Source organism: Lithobates pipiens, unplaced genomic scaffold (genome assembly GCF_037356315.1).
Source record: "Lithobates pipiens isolate NorthernLeopardFrog02 unplaced genomic scaffold, aLitPip1_a1.2 Scaffold_8, whole genome shotgun sequence".
Taxonomy (NCBI): Eukaryota; Metazoa; Chordata; class Amphibia; order Anura; family Ranidae; genus Lithobates; species Lithobates pipiens.
Genome location: NW_027507903.1, coordinates 610,061,048 through 610,076,810, shown reverse-complemented (window position 1 = coordinate 610,076,810; position 15,763 = coordinate 610,061,048). Strand labels below are relative to the sequence as shown.

At 45.1% G+C, this 15,763-nt stretch overlaps 1 protein-coding gene across 2 annotated transcripts in view; it reads right to left on the bottom strand.

The window, feature by feature from the left end:
* KCNAB3 (potassium voltage-gated channel subfamily A regulatory beta subunit 3) overlaps positions 1-15,763 on the bottom strand; it is an 88,013-nt gene that overhangs the window by 55,010 nt on the left and 17,240 nt on the right. For both annotated transcript variants that reach the window (XM_077470631.1, XM_077470632.1), the window contains exon 2: positions 10,933-10,976. In XM_077470631.1, coding sequence (XP_077326757.1) covers positions 10,933-10,976 — 44 coding nt within the window. The remainder of the gene's footprint in view (positions 1-10,932; positions 10,977-15,763) is intronic.

Genomic DNA, 15,763 nt, shown 5'->3' with positions numbered 1-15,763 from the left:
TATGGGTACATGGGATGTATGTTTGTTTGTATTGTCTGCTTAAAAAATCAATTAAAAAAATGACTTGATAAAAAAAAATAAAAAATCTTTCCTTTCATAGGGTAGAATAGGGCTTAGAAATGGGGTGGTCCGCGGGTTTAAGTGTAGTCAGGATCTGACTGCGCTTCTACCTTAAATGTCCCTCCCTTGAGAGCCATCAACTAATACTTTGCATGGCTCGTGGATCTCAATCCTGGCTGTCCCCACGGACAATTGTCAACCAATCAGAATGGTTCAAAGCCATGTGATCAATAAGTGAGCTTAGATCTAGTGATCACATGCAGGATGGAACCTGCTTTAACGTAATCAACCTTCAGCCCTTTAACATAATCAACCTTCAGCCTGCAAATAAAAAACTTGCACCTTCAGGCTCCAGTGGAATCCTTAGCGCTATCAATTTAGTACTGTAATTGTAATTGTAATACAATTTAAGAAATAATAATAATAAAAAAAAAATAGAGCCAAACAGAGTAGAGTTTTTATAAAATCAGTTTACCACTTAAAAGTTTTGTATGTCCTAAAATAAATATAAAAATCATCTAGACATGCAAATTAGATACAGTGCAATTGTCTGGTTAACTGACACAAGCTGATGCTAATAAATTGGGCCTGGGCATCTAGGGATCAATGGCCCATGTCCTCAAAGGTCTATACAGGGCTAAGCAACAGGTTTGTTTAAATGCTCGTTCCCCCAGTAACTCACACTTACCTTACTTACCACTTTCTTTCCATTTGCTTACACCATTTGCATTTAAAAATCATACCTTTAACCACTTGCCGACCAGTTCACGCACATATACGTCAGGAAAGTGGCTCGTTCCCGCGAAACGCCATACCTGTATGTCGGCTCCTTTAAGAGTCATAGCAGGCGTGCATGCTGCGCATGCCCGTCAGCCATGATCACCGCCGGCCACCCGCGATTGCAGGAACGAGAACCAGAACGGGGTTTTGTGTGTGTAAATACATAAATCCCCATTCTCTCAGGAGAGGAGAGACAGATCGTGTGTTCCTACTAAGTAGGAAGAGTGATTTGGCTCCTCCTCTAGTGCATCACATCCGCTCACAGTTAGAAACACACCTAGGTAACAAATGTAACCCCTTGATCGCCCCCTATTTTTAACCCCTTCCCTGCCAGTGACATTTACACAGTAATCAGTGCATTTTTGTAGCACTGTTCATCCCAAAAATGTGTCAAAAGTGTCCGATCTGTCCGCCGCAATGTTGCAGTCCCGGAAAAAATCCCAGATCACTGCTATTACTAGTAAAAAAAAAAAAAAAAAAAAAGAAATGCCATAAATCTATCCCCTATTTTGTAGACACTATATCTTTTTTTGTGTAAACCAATCAATATATGCTTATTGTGATTTTTCTTTTACCAAAAATATGTAGAAGAATACATATTGGACTAAAATTATATAAAAAAGTGCAGCGCTGCACTTTTTTTTTAGATATTTTTGTTATTTACAATTGTCACTTGTTGTGCCGGCAGCTGTCTTTTATTTTGCTGACAGCGCGGTATTCACCAAAAATGTCTACACTGTTTAATATATATTGGCCTAAACTAATGAAGAAATTTTGTTTTTTAAAAACATTTTTGGGGATATTTGGTATAGCAATAAGTAAAAAATATTGCAGTTTTCTTTTCAGAATTTCAAATACCACCAAAAGAAAGCTCTATTTGTGGCAAATGTGTCCGCCATACTGTCGCAGTCCCGATAAAAAAAATCGCAGATCGCCACCATTACTAGTAAAGAAAAAAATAATAAAAATGCTATAACTCTATCCCCTATTTCAGCCGTCATCAAATGGCGGCCCGCGGTCCGAGTCCGGACCGAGCGGGGCTTCCGCCCGGACCGCTATGCCGCCCGCATATTAAATGACAGCAATCACTGGTTTGCTGGGACCAGCAACCAGTGACGCTGTGCGCATGCGCCCGCCCCCTGCTCCTGGCCGCGTCTCGGAGCTGAAGACACGCACGCTCACAGGCAGTAGGGGGTGTGACGTCACGTGCGCGCTCCGCCCCCCATGCTGCCAGCGGTTCCGAATTCCCGGGTCCTGGCTCTCCGACTCCTTGAGGCAGTTTCTGTTGTGCCCTCCTGCAGTTGAGGTATGTGGGCACATAGTGATCATGACTGTATTTCTATATTGGTAATTTACAAAATGCTGGGCTTTTTTGTAAGGGGCATGGTGATGGGTATATTTGTAATTTGCACAATGCTGGGCTTTTTTTGTAAGGGGCATGCTGATGGGTATATTTTTGATGTGCACACTGATTTGCATGTTTTGTTAAGGTGCGCCTTAACAAAATATGCCCATCAGTGTGCACTTAAAAATATATCCATCAGCATGCCCCTTACAAAAAAAGCCCAGCATTGTGCAAATTACAAATATACCCATCAGCATGCCCCTTAAAATAAAATGTGTTCATCAGAGTGCCCTTTAGCATAAAATAAGGGTCACGCTAATGGGCACCTTTTATGTTAAGGGGTACTCTGATGGATAAATTTAATTTTACGGGGCACGCTGATGGGTATATTTTTAATGTGCACATCGATGGGCATATTTTGTTAAGGGGCACAACAAAATGTGCCTTAAAAAATATGCCCATCGATGTGCACATTAAAAATATACCCACCAGCATGCCCCTTAAAATAAAATTTGTCCATCAGAGTGCCTCCTAACATAATAGGCGCCCATCAATGTGACCCTTATTTCATGTTAAGGGGCATGCTGATGGGCATATTTTATTTTAAGAGCAACACTGATGGGTACATTTTATATTAAAAGGGGCACTTTGATGGGCAAATTTTAAATTAAGGGGCACATTTTGTTGTCCATCAGAGTCCCACTTAATATAAAATGTGCCCGTCAGCATGACCCTTATTTTATGTTAAGGGACACCCTGATGTGCACATTTTGTTAAGGGGCACTGTGATGGGGACACCCGATGTAAAGGGGCACTGTGATGGGGACGACTGATGTAAAGGGGCACCTGATGTAAAGGGGCACTGTGATGGGGGCACCTGATGTAAAGGGGCACTGTGATGGGGGCACCCGATGTAAAGGGGCACTGTAATGGGGACACCCGATGTAAAGGGGCACTGTGATGGGGACACCCGATGTAAAGGGGCACTGTGGTTGGGACACCCGATGTAAAGGGGCACTGTGATGGGGACACCCGATTTAAAGGGGCACTATGATGGGGACGACTGATGTAAAGGGGCACTGTGATGGGGGCACCTGATGTAAAGGGGCACTGTGATGGGGGCACCCGATGTAAAGGGGCACTGTAATGGGGACACCCGATGTAAAGGGGCACTGTGATGGGGACACCCGATGTAAAGGGGCACTGTGGTTGGGACACCCGATGTAAAGGGGCACTGTGATGGGGACACCCGATTTAAAGGGGCACTATGATGGGGACGACTGATGTAAAGGGGCACTGTGATGGGGACACCCGATGTAAAGGGGCACTGGGATGGGGACACCCGATGTAAAGGGGCACTGGGATGGGGACACCCGATGTAAAGGGGCACTGGGATGGGGACCCCCGATGTAAAGGGGCACTGGGATGGGGACACCCGATGTAAAGGGGCACTGTGATGGGGACACCCGATGTAAAGGGGCACTGTGATTGGGACACCCGATGTAAAGGGGCACTGTGATGGGGACACCCGATGTAAAGGGGCACTGGGATGGGGACACCCGATGTAAAGGGGCACTGGGATGGGGACACCCGATGTAAAGGGGCACTGGGATGGGGACACCCGATGTAAAGGGGCACTGGGATGGGGACACCCGATGTAAAGGGGCACTGGGATGGGGACACCCGATGTAAAGGGGCACTGTGATGGGGACACCCGATGTAAAGGGGCACTGTGATTGGGACACCCGATGTAAAGGGACACTGTGATTGGGACACCCGATGTAAAGGGACACTGGGATGGGGACACCCGATGTAAAGGGGCACTGGGATGGGGACACCCGATGTAAAGGGGCACTGTGATGGGGACACCCGATGTAAAGGGGCACTGTGATGGGGACACCCGATGTAAAGGGGCACTGTGATGGGGACACCCGATGTAAAGGGGCACTGTGATGGGGACACCCGATGTAAAGGGGCACTGTGATGGGGACACCCGATGTAAAGGGGCACTGTGATGGGGACACCCGATGTAAAGGGGCACTGTGATGGAAACTTGACAATAAATATTGTTGAAATGCTAAGGAAATTGTACATTTCTCATGTTTTTGATAGATATACAGTTACTACAATCTTTCTGAGTCATAGCGCAGACTTCAGATTCGGACCTCGGCCCAAAGAAAATTTTGGTGACCGGACCTCCTTGAATTTTAATTCATTACCCCTGCCCTATTTTGTTGACGCTATAACTTTTGAGCAAACCAATCAATATACTCTTATTGCGATATTTATTATAGCAAAAAGTACAAAATATTGTGTTTTTTTTTTTCAAAATTGTCGTTCTTTTTTTGTTTATAGCGCAAGAAATAAAAACAGCAGAGGAGATCAAATACCACCAAAAGAAAGCGCTATTTGTGGCAAATGTGTCCGCCATAATGTCGCAGTCCCGATAAAAATCGCAGTTCGCCGCCATTACTAGTAAAGAAAAAAATTATAAAAATGCTATAACTCTATCCCCTATTTTGTAGACGCTATAACTTTTGAGCAAACCAATCAATATACTCTTATTGCGATATTTATTATAGCAAAAAGTACAAAATATTGTGTTTTGTTTTTTTTCAAAATTGTCGTTCTTTTTTTGTTTATAGCGCAAGAAATAAAAACCGCAGAGGAGATCAAATACCACCAAAAGAAAGCTCTGTTTGTGGGAAAAGGACGTCAATTTTGTTTGGGTACAACGTCGCACGACCGCTCAATTGTCAGTTAAAGCGGCGCAGTGCTGTATCGCAAAAAATGGCCCGGTCATTAAGGGGTAAATCCTTCCAGTTCTTAAGTGCTTAATGATATATTAATTACAGGGCTGGAATAATTTGTGTCTTTTTTGTCTGCCTGGAATTTGGCTTTAGAAGGAATTTGCGCCTGACTTTAGGGTGAACTTGTATTTTACCTATTCAGGGTTTTTAGCGTGTTCTCTCCCTGCTACCTCGTTTGCCTAATAGATCCATATATAAACCCAGTATAGCATTTGGCTTAGAAGCTAAACTATGATTTTCCTCTAACGAGCGAATGAGACGTCAGAGGAGCGTAAAGTATACGCTTGCTTTCAGACACGGGATAATGTCTGAATAAAGAATAGTAGGCATCCTTTTCTTCTCAGAATAAAATATCTATTGTGCTCTGGGGAGGTGAGGAAATGGAACCGCGTTCCATCAATAGAGTTGCCAACAAATCAAAAAAATATTATTTCGCATTATAAAGGGAGCAAGCGTCCTACATCAGCACAAACTCATTTAAAATATGTAACAGCAAAATGGATTTATCACCTGGAAAAGGAAGTAAATATTTTGCGACTGGATGCCAACAGAAATCTAAAATGGAAAGCTTTCATCTTTTTCCTTCTGTTTTGTAAATCTCACTGTTAGGGGGATTTATGATCTTGAAAGGGAAACTATAGTCCCCATAGCCCAAGGGTTGTAGTGGAAATGATTTCCAGCAGGTCTCTTGTAACAGGTCCACACAGTCTTTTTCAAGGCACTATAAATTTAGGACATGCTGCGGGAGACAAAGTATTCGTACCCCTTGAAATTTTCCACGTTTTGTCATGTTACAACCAAAAAACGTAAACATATTGGGGGTTTATGTGATAGACCAACACAACGTGGCATATGAAAACAGAAACTCAAATAGTGGTAACTCCAGAGGGTACCTTTGAGCAAGAAAAAGGGGGATGGGGGACTATTACGGTACCAATATATCAACTTTGAAAAGTATTAAAATACAAATAAATATTTATTAAAGAAATTAGTAACAGTGACATAAATTTAGAAAAAACAATCACAGAAAAACCACATAATGAACAACACTACATGATAAATACACCAAATTCATAAATTACAATAGTGTCTATTGCCCCTCCAGTAGGTCAGGGGCCGATGGATAAAGGGTTTGAACGTATTCCTAGACTAGTTTCGCGACATAAGAGCCGCTTTCTCAAGAGGCGTCACCCATGAAATCCACATGGAAGAATAATCCCAAAGGGCAGAGAAGGTAATTGCTGAGGTGCCCTAACCAGGGGGCACCCCCCTGGGGACGGACAAGGGGGGTTGAATAGAAGCGGCGACGGCAGGGGTCAGCCTGCAGGTTTCAAAAGATAACTTTCAGCCAGGACAAAAAACAAATCCTCAGAGACCAGGTATAGGTATCAGAAAAGTTTCAGGATATCCAAACTGGATCTTTCATCTCTTATGTGAGGACCTTATCCCAGCCGCTGCCGTCACAGAGCGGTGGCATTGTTTCATCCCCAGTTATTCAGAAGTATAAGCCCCTGGTTTTGGTCACCCTTTCTTGGGCTGAGTTGTCCATTGAGATACAGGCTCTAATCGACTCTGGGGCTGCAGGCCTGTTCATTGATGCTGCATTTGTTTCACAGCACTTGATTCCGCTGAGCTGCGTGATGCTCCACTTACCATTGAGGCTCTTGACGGGAGACCTTTACAGCCTGCCCATGCAACTCATGAGACGGTTCCATTGTCCATGGTCGTAGGGGCTCTTCACCATGAGATAATCCAATTCAAAATTATTTTCTCACCCAGGTTTCCGCTGGTTATTGGTTATCATTGGTTACAGAGGCACAACCCCTCTTTTGATTGGCTCCGTGCTGAGGTTCTCTCCTGGTCACCACAATGCAGTGAGACATGCTTCCTTAAGGTATACAAGGTCCTGTGCACCTCTTCACTTTCCTCCCTGCCGGAGGAGTACTGCGATTTCAGCGATGTCTTTGACAAAGGTCAAGCCGGTAGTTTGCCTCCACACCGGTCTTATGATTGCGCCATTGACCTTCAGCCTGGTGCTATACCTCCTCGTGGCCGGGTTTACCCTTTGTCGGTCTTGGAGGATAAGGCCATGGAGGAGTATGTTGCAGACACTCTTTCTCAAGGTTTCATCCGCAAATCCTCGTCTCCTGCTGGTGCTGGTTTCTTCTTTGTGAAGAAGAAGAGCGGTGAACTGAGACCTTGTATAGATTATAGGGGTCTCAATCGTGTCACGATTAAGAATACCTACCCAATTCCGTTGATTACAGAGTTATTTGACTGCCTCAAGGGAGCAGCGGTTTTCACAAAGCTTGACTTGAGAGGGGCATACAATCTCTTGCGCATTAAGGAGGGCAACAAGTGGAAAACTGTGTTTACTACCAGAACGGGTCATTATGAGTACCTGGTAATGCCTTTTGTCCTTTGTAATGCCCCGGCAGTTTTCCAGGAATTTATTAACGATGTCCTCCAAGATTTGTTGCAGTTATGTGTGGTGGTTTATCTCGATGATATCCTCATATTTTCCCTGGAGAGCCACCACACAGATGTCTGTCGTGTGCTTCAGAAACTAATAGAGAGCAATCTCCATTGTAAACTGGAGAAGTGCGAGTTCCATTGTGAACAGGTTCTCATTTCCACTGCTGGTTTTTCGATGGACCCAGGGAAACTTTTGGCAGTCCTACAGTGGCCTCGACCTGTAGGTTTACATCCTCTGCAGCGTTTCCAGGGCTTTGCCAACTACTATCGGAAGTTTATTCATAACTTCTTGTCTCTAGTCAAGCCTCCGACTGATATGACCAGAAAGGACGGTAACCCACAGAGTTGGTCTCCGGAGTCCATTAAGGCCTTTGAGACTCTCAAGGCTGCCTTTGTTTCTGCTCCTGTGTTGATACATCCTGATCCTACGTTGCCTTTTATCCTAGAAGTTGATGCTTCTGAGACTGGGTTGGCGCCCTTCTGTCTTAACGTCCTAACTCTGAGAGTGCTATGCATCCGTGTGGCTACTTTTCCAAGAAATTGTCACCTGCTGAGTGCATTTATGAGATTGGTGACAGAGAGCTGTTGGCGATCATTTTAGTCCTGAAAGAATGGAGACATCTCCTTGAAGGTACCACAGTGCCGGTTCTTATTCTTATTGACCATGAGAATCTTACATTCTTGTCAGAGGCTAAGTGCCTCTCTCCCAGAAGGTTGCGATGGGCTCTTTTTTTGTCGTATTTTAATTGCATAGTCTCATTCTTACACAGTACTAAGAATGTAAGGGCTGGTGCCTTGTCACAACAATTTTCCTCCATTTCCAAGTCGGAGTCTCTACCGGTTCCTGTGATTCCTCCTGATCATATCTTGGCTACGGTTCGCACCAGTCTTCCTTCTCCTTTGGGTGACAAAATTCTTGCTTCTCAGGTCCATGCTCTTCCTGAGAAACCCGCTGCTTTGTCCCAGAGAGTCTCCATACTGCCATGCTCCAAACTTACCATTCTCCCAAGGCAGCTGGCCATCCTGGGAAGAATCAACTCATTTGGGCCATTTCCCAACAGTTCTGGCGGCCTAGTCTACAGGCTGATGTTACTGCCTTCATAGCTGCCTGTTCCGTGTGTTCTGAATTAGACTCCACGACACCTTCCAGTGGGCCTCCTACCAACCATACCCAATGGAGAGAGGCCCTGGACCCACCTGTCAATGGATTTCATTGTGGAGTTGCCCAACTTCCAAGGCAACACTGTTATCCTTATGGTGGTTGATTGGTTCTCAAAGATGTGTCATTGTATTCCACTTAAGAAGTTGCCTACTTCTAAGGAACTGGCTTCCATTTTTGCTCGGGAGAGCTTTCGCTTACATGGGCTACCCAAGGTGATTGTCTCGGACAGGGGCAGTCAGTTCCCTGGATTCTGGCGAGCCTTTTGTGCACAGGTGGGAATCCAGCTTGCGTTCTCTTCTGCGTATCACTCGCAGTCTAATGGGGCCGCAGATCGAGCCAATCAGTCCTTGGAGCAATTCCTACGTTGCTATATTTCTGACCACCATAATAACTGGTCAGACCTATTACCATGGGCAGAGTTTGCTCACAATAGTGCCTTGAATTCTGCCTCCGGATTGTCTCCATTTATGGCAAATTATGGTTTCCAACCTTCCATGTTGCCTGACTCGTTTGTTCCGCAGAGTATTCCTGCGTTAGAGGAGCATCTTTGTGGTCTTTATTTCACTTGGGTACAAGTCCAGGAGGCTTTACGTCATGCTAATGATAGGTATGGACTCCATGCTGACCGCAGATGCCTGCCTGTGCCTTCCTACCAGGTTTTAGACAGGGTCTGGCTGTCATATCGCAAACCTCCGACTTCATGCTCCCTCACTGAAGTTTGCACCTCAGTTTATTGGGCCTTTCCGTATCCTTCGCAGGATTAACCCAGTTTTCTTACGCTTTGGACCTTCCTCCTAGTATGCGCATCTCTAATGTGTTTCATGTCTCCTTATTGAAACTGTTGGTCTGCAACCGATTTACCACCTCGGTGCCACATCCTCACCCTATTCAGTTTGAGAGCCCTGAGGAGTATGAGGTACAATCTATTGTTGACTCCTGTAGGTTCCGTGGGCGCATACAGTACCTGGTGCATTAGAAGGGGTACGGTCCGGAGGAACGCTCCTGGGTTTCATCCTCGGACATATATGCCCCTGTCCTCCTCCACGCATTCCATAGATGTTTTCCCCTCAAGCCGGTGGCCCCCCCGAGGGAAAGAGGTCATTGAGGAGGGGGTACTGTCAGGGCTGGCTTAGCCCTGCCTTCTCTGGGCTGGCTGCTCAGCTGTCAGCTAATTGCCAGCTCTCATCTCTCTCCACAGTCACCCAGCTGTTCCTGAACTTGCTCGTCTCACCTGCCTACTTAAAGCCTTTCAGCTCACTTCACCTCTGCCTTCGCCTTAGCCACATCACTGAAATCATCTCCTGCGGTATGTTTAAAGACTGGCTTGCTGACATCCCTTCTGGCTCCTTATCCTGCTTGCTGTGCTCTACTTGGATCCCTGACTTCTGGCCTGGCTGACTACCCGATCTGGTTACTGGACTCTGGCTATGCTTGACTATGCTTTTTCTATTTACCTTTTTATTTTTATTAATAAAAAAGTGTGATTTAATTGTACTTCTGTCTCAGCCTGATTCATGGTTTCTGACAGCAAGGCCTTGTGAGGGTACTGGAGTGGCTCCCTTTCTAGCTGTGACAGACCTAGCCGGGAGAGAGAATTGAATGCTGGCCTCTTGAATTCTGATTATGGGCCCTGTATTTTAAGGGAACAATACTCTTTGCGAGGTGAATGAGAAACACAATCGGATCTGTACTAATGTGACTCAATCTTGTATATATGTATATATTGTATATTGTCTCATTTTGTTATAGACTCTTTGCTATGATAGTTTGGGGTGTGGCTGTATTCCAATCTTCTGTTGTGTCTGTCTGCCTTGGGATATCATGGGATGTTTAGCTCTATGGACGGAGTTTGCTTTGAGTATTAAAAATTAATGAAAGGCTAAGTTCACCTTTTGGAGCATGTAGAAGGACTAATGTTCTGTATAGTCTAAACTGTCTCTGACTCTGTGCCGAGACAAGGTGGTCACTGGCAGGAAAATAGATAAAAGATGTTCCCTTCCGTTGTGGAGGCCCTCATTCTCTGACCATCTCCTGTAGCATGTCCCTGGTCTTTGACCAACTATTATATAATGCCCACAATCTATGATAACCCCCTGTAGCATGTCCCCAGTTTACTGACCTTACAAACCCTGTAGTGTATCCCAAATCTCTTGTAGCATGTGTGTGCAATTAGATGTATGAGACTTTTTTTTGCCTAGGCAACATATAAGATGCTATATATACACATTACTGTATATATAAAGAGGAAAAGAAAGAAACTGAGGTGGAGGAAGTAAGACACCGATTAAAGACTCACTTACCTAGTCCAAGACAAGATACACGTAATCCAGATTTCCCCAGATTCCTGTTAGAAGGGGAAAAAAAAAAAAAATGAAGATCATTTTTGACAGAACAGAGTTTAGTATTATGTATTTGGTTGATACAGTATTAGACTAGTTTGAATTGTATGACCTTTACTAGTCTTTCTTCTTTTTTTTTTTTTTCTTTTTTTTTTTACCCCTTAAGAAAAAACAACAGAACATAGCTGACCTATATTTTAAGGGCTTGACCTTCCTTCACTGACCAAAAACAAATATCCACATCAGGTGTCATGACATGTAATGTACAACTGATACATGGACACCAAAAACAGTAGTGCCCAGCCGGCAAGGTGTACAAGAGAGATGCAACCCCACGCTTTCCCTTCCAAACCTCTCCCTAACGCTACTACTGTCCCTAACAGACAGAGTGCCTGTCCCTACTCTTCCAGCTCCAAGTCTGGGAGCCAGGGCCTTAAATAGACTCTGCCTGACCCAAGATGGCTGCGCACAGGCATGTACTGGCCATTGGGACTACCGGGAGTTTCCCGGTGGGCTGATGGCTCAATGGGCCACTCTGATGTAAGGGGGCTGGTGATGGGCCACTCTGATGTAAGGGGGCTGCTCATGGGACACTCTGACGTAAGGGGGTGCTGATGGGACACTCTGATGTAAGGGGGCTGGTAATGGGACACTCTGTTGTAAGGGGTGCTGATGGGACACTATGTTGTAAGGGGACTGGTGATGGGACACTATGTTGTAAGGGGGTGCTGATGGGACACTCAAAATGTAAGTGGGCCGGTCTGAGTGAAGTCCAGGGCCAAATTTCTGTCCCAGTCCAGCCCTGGCTGCGCAAGTCACATGAGGCTGCAACATCCATTTTAATCACTTCCCCAGTGGCCCAGGAAACTTTCGAGGAACCATGTTCCTCCTGACTTCCTCTCTAGCTGCAGTGCTGCTGTGGAATGGAGCCACCTGCAGGGGAGAAAGTAGACTGCACCTGCCTACAAGTATACATAACCAACAAATGGAGTGGCAGAGAGAACTCCCAGCACTCTATAAGCTCCAACTTACAGGGGTCTTTCTCTCGACATGCCCATTGGCCAAATCAAGTGGTGAGGTTTAGACAGAAGGGTTAGTATAAGCAGCAGGGCCCACCCATATAGACTACCTCTTGTTTTGCATGGCCAAAACACAGGTTTACTTTAAGGCTGGGTTCACACACTGCTGTGCTGAGCGGCTCACAACAGGAGTCTGGCGTGTCCCTGTTCTCGGTTCCAGGGATGAATTAGGCCCAAATTTTTGGCTGGATTCGGACCTGAAGTGGACCAGAAGACGCACAGGACCTTTGTGCAATTCGCTCCCGGAGCTGTGTCAACCGCCTCCATTGACAGCCGGTCACAGTCTCCCGACAAGCGAATTGGATGCGGAGAAAACTACATCCGATTCACACTTGTGTGAACCCAGCCTAAAGGATAACCCCAGGAGAACTATAGGATCCACCAATGGGGAACCCTAGTATTTTTATTGGTAGTAGACATAAGGTAATTCTGTTTTCACATCTGATATCTTAGTGTTGTAGCTTCAGCACCAAAAACAAATGTTAGGAACTATAAAACCTTGTTCCTAATCTATAACTTATAAAAAAACTGTAACCTTTTCTCCAATGTCTCGGTTCTCCCCTTCAGGAAATCCTAAAGTAGATGTAAACTCAATCACTGAAATCTCCTATAAGCTTTAACATCATTTGAAACATGGCTACATGTATGTAGGACAACCTCCAGACCATTGACTTCAGATGTTTCCCATTTGGGGAAGACCCTTTTCTGGCCCATCATGACTGTGCCCCTGTTCACAAAGCCAGCTCCATAAAGACATGGATGGGTGAGTTTGGTCTGGAGGAACTTGGGTGACCTGTACAGAGCCCTGACCTCAACCTGATAGAACACCTTTGTGATGAATTGGAATGGTGATTGTGAGTAAGATCTTCTCATCCAACCCCAGTACCTGACCTCACATGGGGTCATATGGAATGTACAACAATCTCGTATATGTATGATGGTCAGAGGCATTGTTCCTTTTGTAGAGTAGGTGATCCCCTGAAAACTCATTTATTCAGGGAAGCCTATCCCACCTAACAACCGTACCCGAGCCACCTCCATCAGATCATCCCCCCGCAGCTATTACCTTTTTTACCATCTACCCCTTCCATTAGATCAGGGGTCTCCAAACTTTCTAGGCCAGTGATTTTCAACCACGGTTCCGTAGAATCCTAGGGTTCTCCCAAAGGTTGCTAGGGGTTCCTTCAGCATTGGGCAATTTCTGCCACTCAGATAAGTTCCCACTGATACCATTGATCTTTTTAGCTATCTGTAAGGAGGTAATTCTTCCCAATGACCACAAGTGTAAGGACCATTCCTCCCACTGACCATCACACTAACGTATCATGAGTTGTACATTTCAAATTTTTAGCAGGGGTTCCCCGAGACCGGAGAACTATTTCAAGGGTTCCTCTGTGTTGAAAAGGTTGAGAAAGACTGTTCTAGGCAAAGGGCCAGTTTACTGTCCTTCAAACTCTAGGAGGGCCAGATTGTGACCATCAAGAGTAGACAATTCCTCAGACTTGGTGATCAGAGATGGTAAAAAAAAAATCCATAAAACAATTACATAATACCACCTGTAGGTGGCAGGGGGAGAAACAGTGCCTCATCATTGGTATTGGTGGAAAGAATAATTTCCATTGTTGGTGTCAGTGGGCGGAATGGTGCCTCATCATTGGTATTGGTAGAAAGAATAATTTCCATTGTTGGTGTCAGTGGGAAGAATGGTGCCCCATCATTGGTATTAGTGGCAGGAATAGTACCCCATCCTTGGTATCAGTGAGAGGAATAGTGCCCTATCACTGGTATTAGTGGGAGTAGTAGTGCCCCATCAATAATAATCCCCATCATTGATGTCAGTGCGAAGAATTGTGCCCCAACGATTGTGTCAGTAGGTGGGATCGTACACCCATTGTTGGTGTCAGTGGGAGATATAGTGCTGTATCAGTGGAAGGAATAGTGCCCCAAGGGCCAGATAAAGGCAAGCAAAAGGCCACGTCCAGTTTGGAGACCACTGCTTTAGATTGGAAGTGCCATGAGCAGGGCCCTCCCATCCCTTCTGTATTGCACTGTATTGTAATTGTACTGCGCACACACACACACACACACACACACACACACACACACACACACACACACACACACACACTGTAATACGCTGCACAAACTGTTGGCGCTATATAAATCGTGTACAATAATAATAAATAGACGAAAATATTCTTATCGATGAAATTAACACTGGTACTGGAGATTTTAGTCAACTAAAATACGACTAAAACTAAAAAATTCAGATGACTAAGATACAACTAAAACTAAAATGGCAGTCAAAAGACTATGACTAAAACTAAATTTGACGTCAAAATTAACACTGGGCAGAAGTCCACAAATTTGGGGCTTTTTATCTGTTTATAATATGATATAATAATAATAATTAAAATAATAATAAAAAGTAATAATAAAAATTATTATTATTATTGTTGTTATAATCATTATCATCCGTGCTTCTGTATTGTGATTATTCTGCATTGACTCGCTCGCAGCGCAGATCTTCGCGCTGGTAGGTTTTGATATGTAACTAATGATAGTATTCCTGCCATAACCATGAGCTGGTTTATGATGAATGTCCCTCATAAGTTGGCACAGATCTACCAAGGTCTCTCCCGGGGAGTACAGATCGGAATGTTCTGATTCTCGTTGTTGATACATAAATGGTACAGGATCATTACAAGTCTAGACTGGGGAGATGAGAGCCAGCGAACATCAGCATAAAATGCAAGAAAAGCACAGAAAAGTTTGGTTGTATAATAAATCCCTGTATCTCTCTAATAGAGCATCGGCCATTTGTCAAGCTGTCATAAGAAAAAAATTAAAGCTGAAGTTTAATCTGCTTATTTTTCGCCTCCCTCCATCCTCATTAACTCGATAATTAAATGTTTAAATAAAACCTTTCCATCTTCATTACATACTTTATTTTAGACTCAGTGATGTGTCTTCACTGGGTCTCTGTGCTTCTCTGTGCAATGTAGGCAGATCGTGGCTGATGGGAGAGGCTGGCAGAGTCTGTACATAGCTTCCAGAAAACATTGCAGACCATGTGACTATAGAGTCACATATGTGGGTGTATACACAGTGGTAAATGACAGCCATGGGCATGTTCAAGGGGGGTGACAGGTGTGTCTGGGCACACCCTAATGACCCCATGCACTAGTGCCATCCAATGTATCATCCAGTGTACAGAAGTGTGCAGGCCAAATGGGACCCGAGGGAAAGGGAACGCACTGTGCCCTGTCATGCACTACACACGTAATCCATATCTCTCTTACCCCCTCACCCTCCCCTCTCTTTCACCCTGCCCTCTCTCTTACCCCCCTCACCCTCCCCTCACTCTTACCCCCTCACCCTCCCCTCACTCTTACCCCCTCTCACCCTCCCCTCTCTCTCACCCCACTCTCTCTCTTACCCCCTCTCACCCTCCCATCTCTCTCACCCCCTCTATCTTACCCCCTCACTCCCCCCTCTCTCTTACCCTCTTCACCCTCCCTCCTCAATTACCCACTCTCACCCTCTTCTCTCTCTCTTACCCCCCTCACCCTCCCCTCTCACCCCCTCTCTCTTATCACCCTCCCCTATCCATTACCCTCTCTCACCCTCCTCTCTCTCTCTCTCTCTCTCTCTCTCTCTCTCTCTCTCTCTCTCCCCCTCTCTCTTACCTCCCTCACACTCCCCTCTCTGCC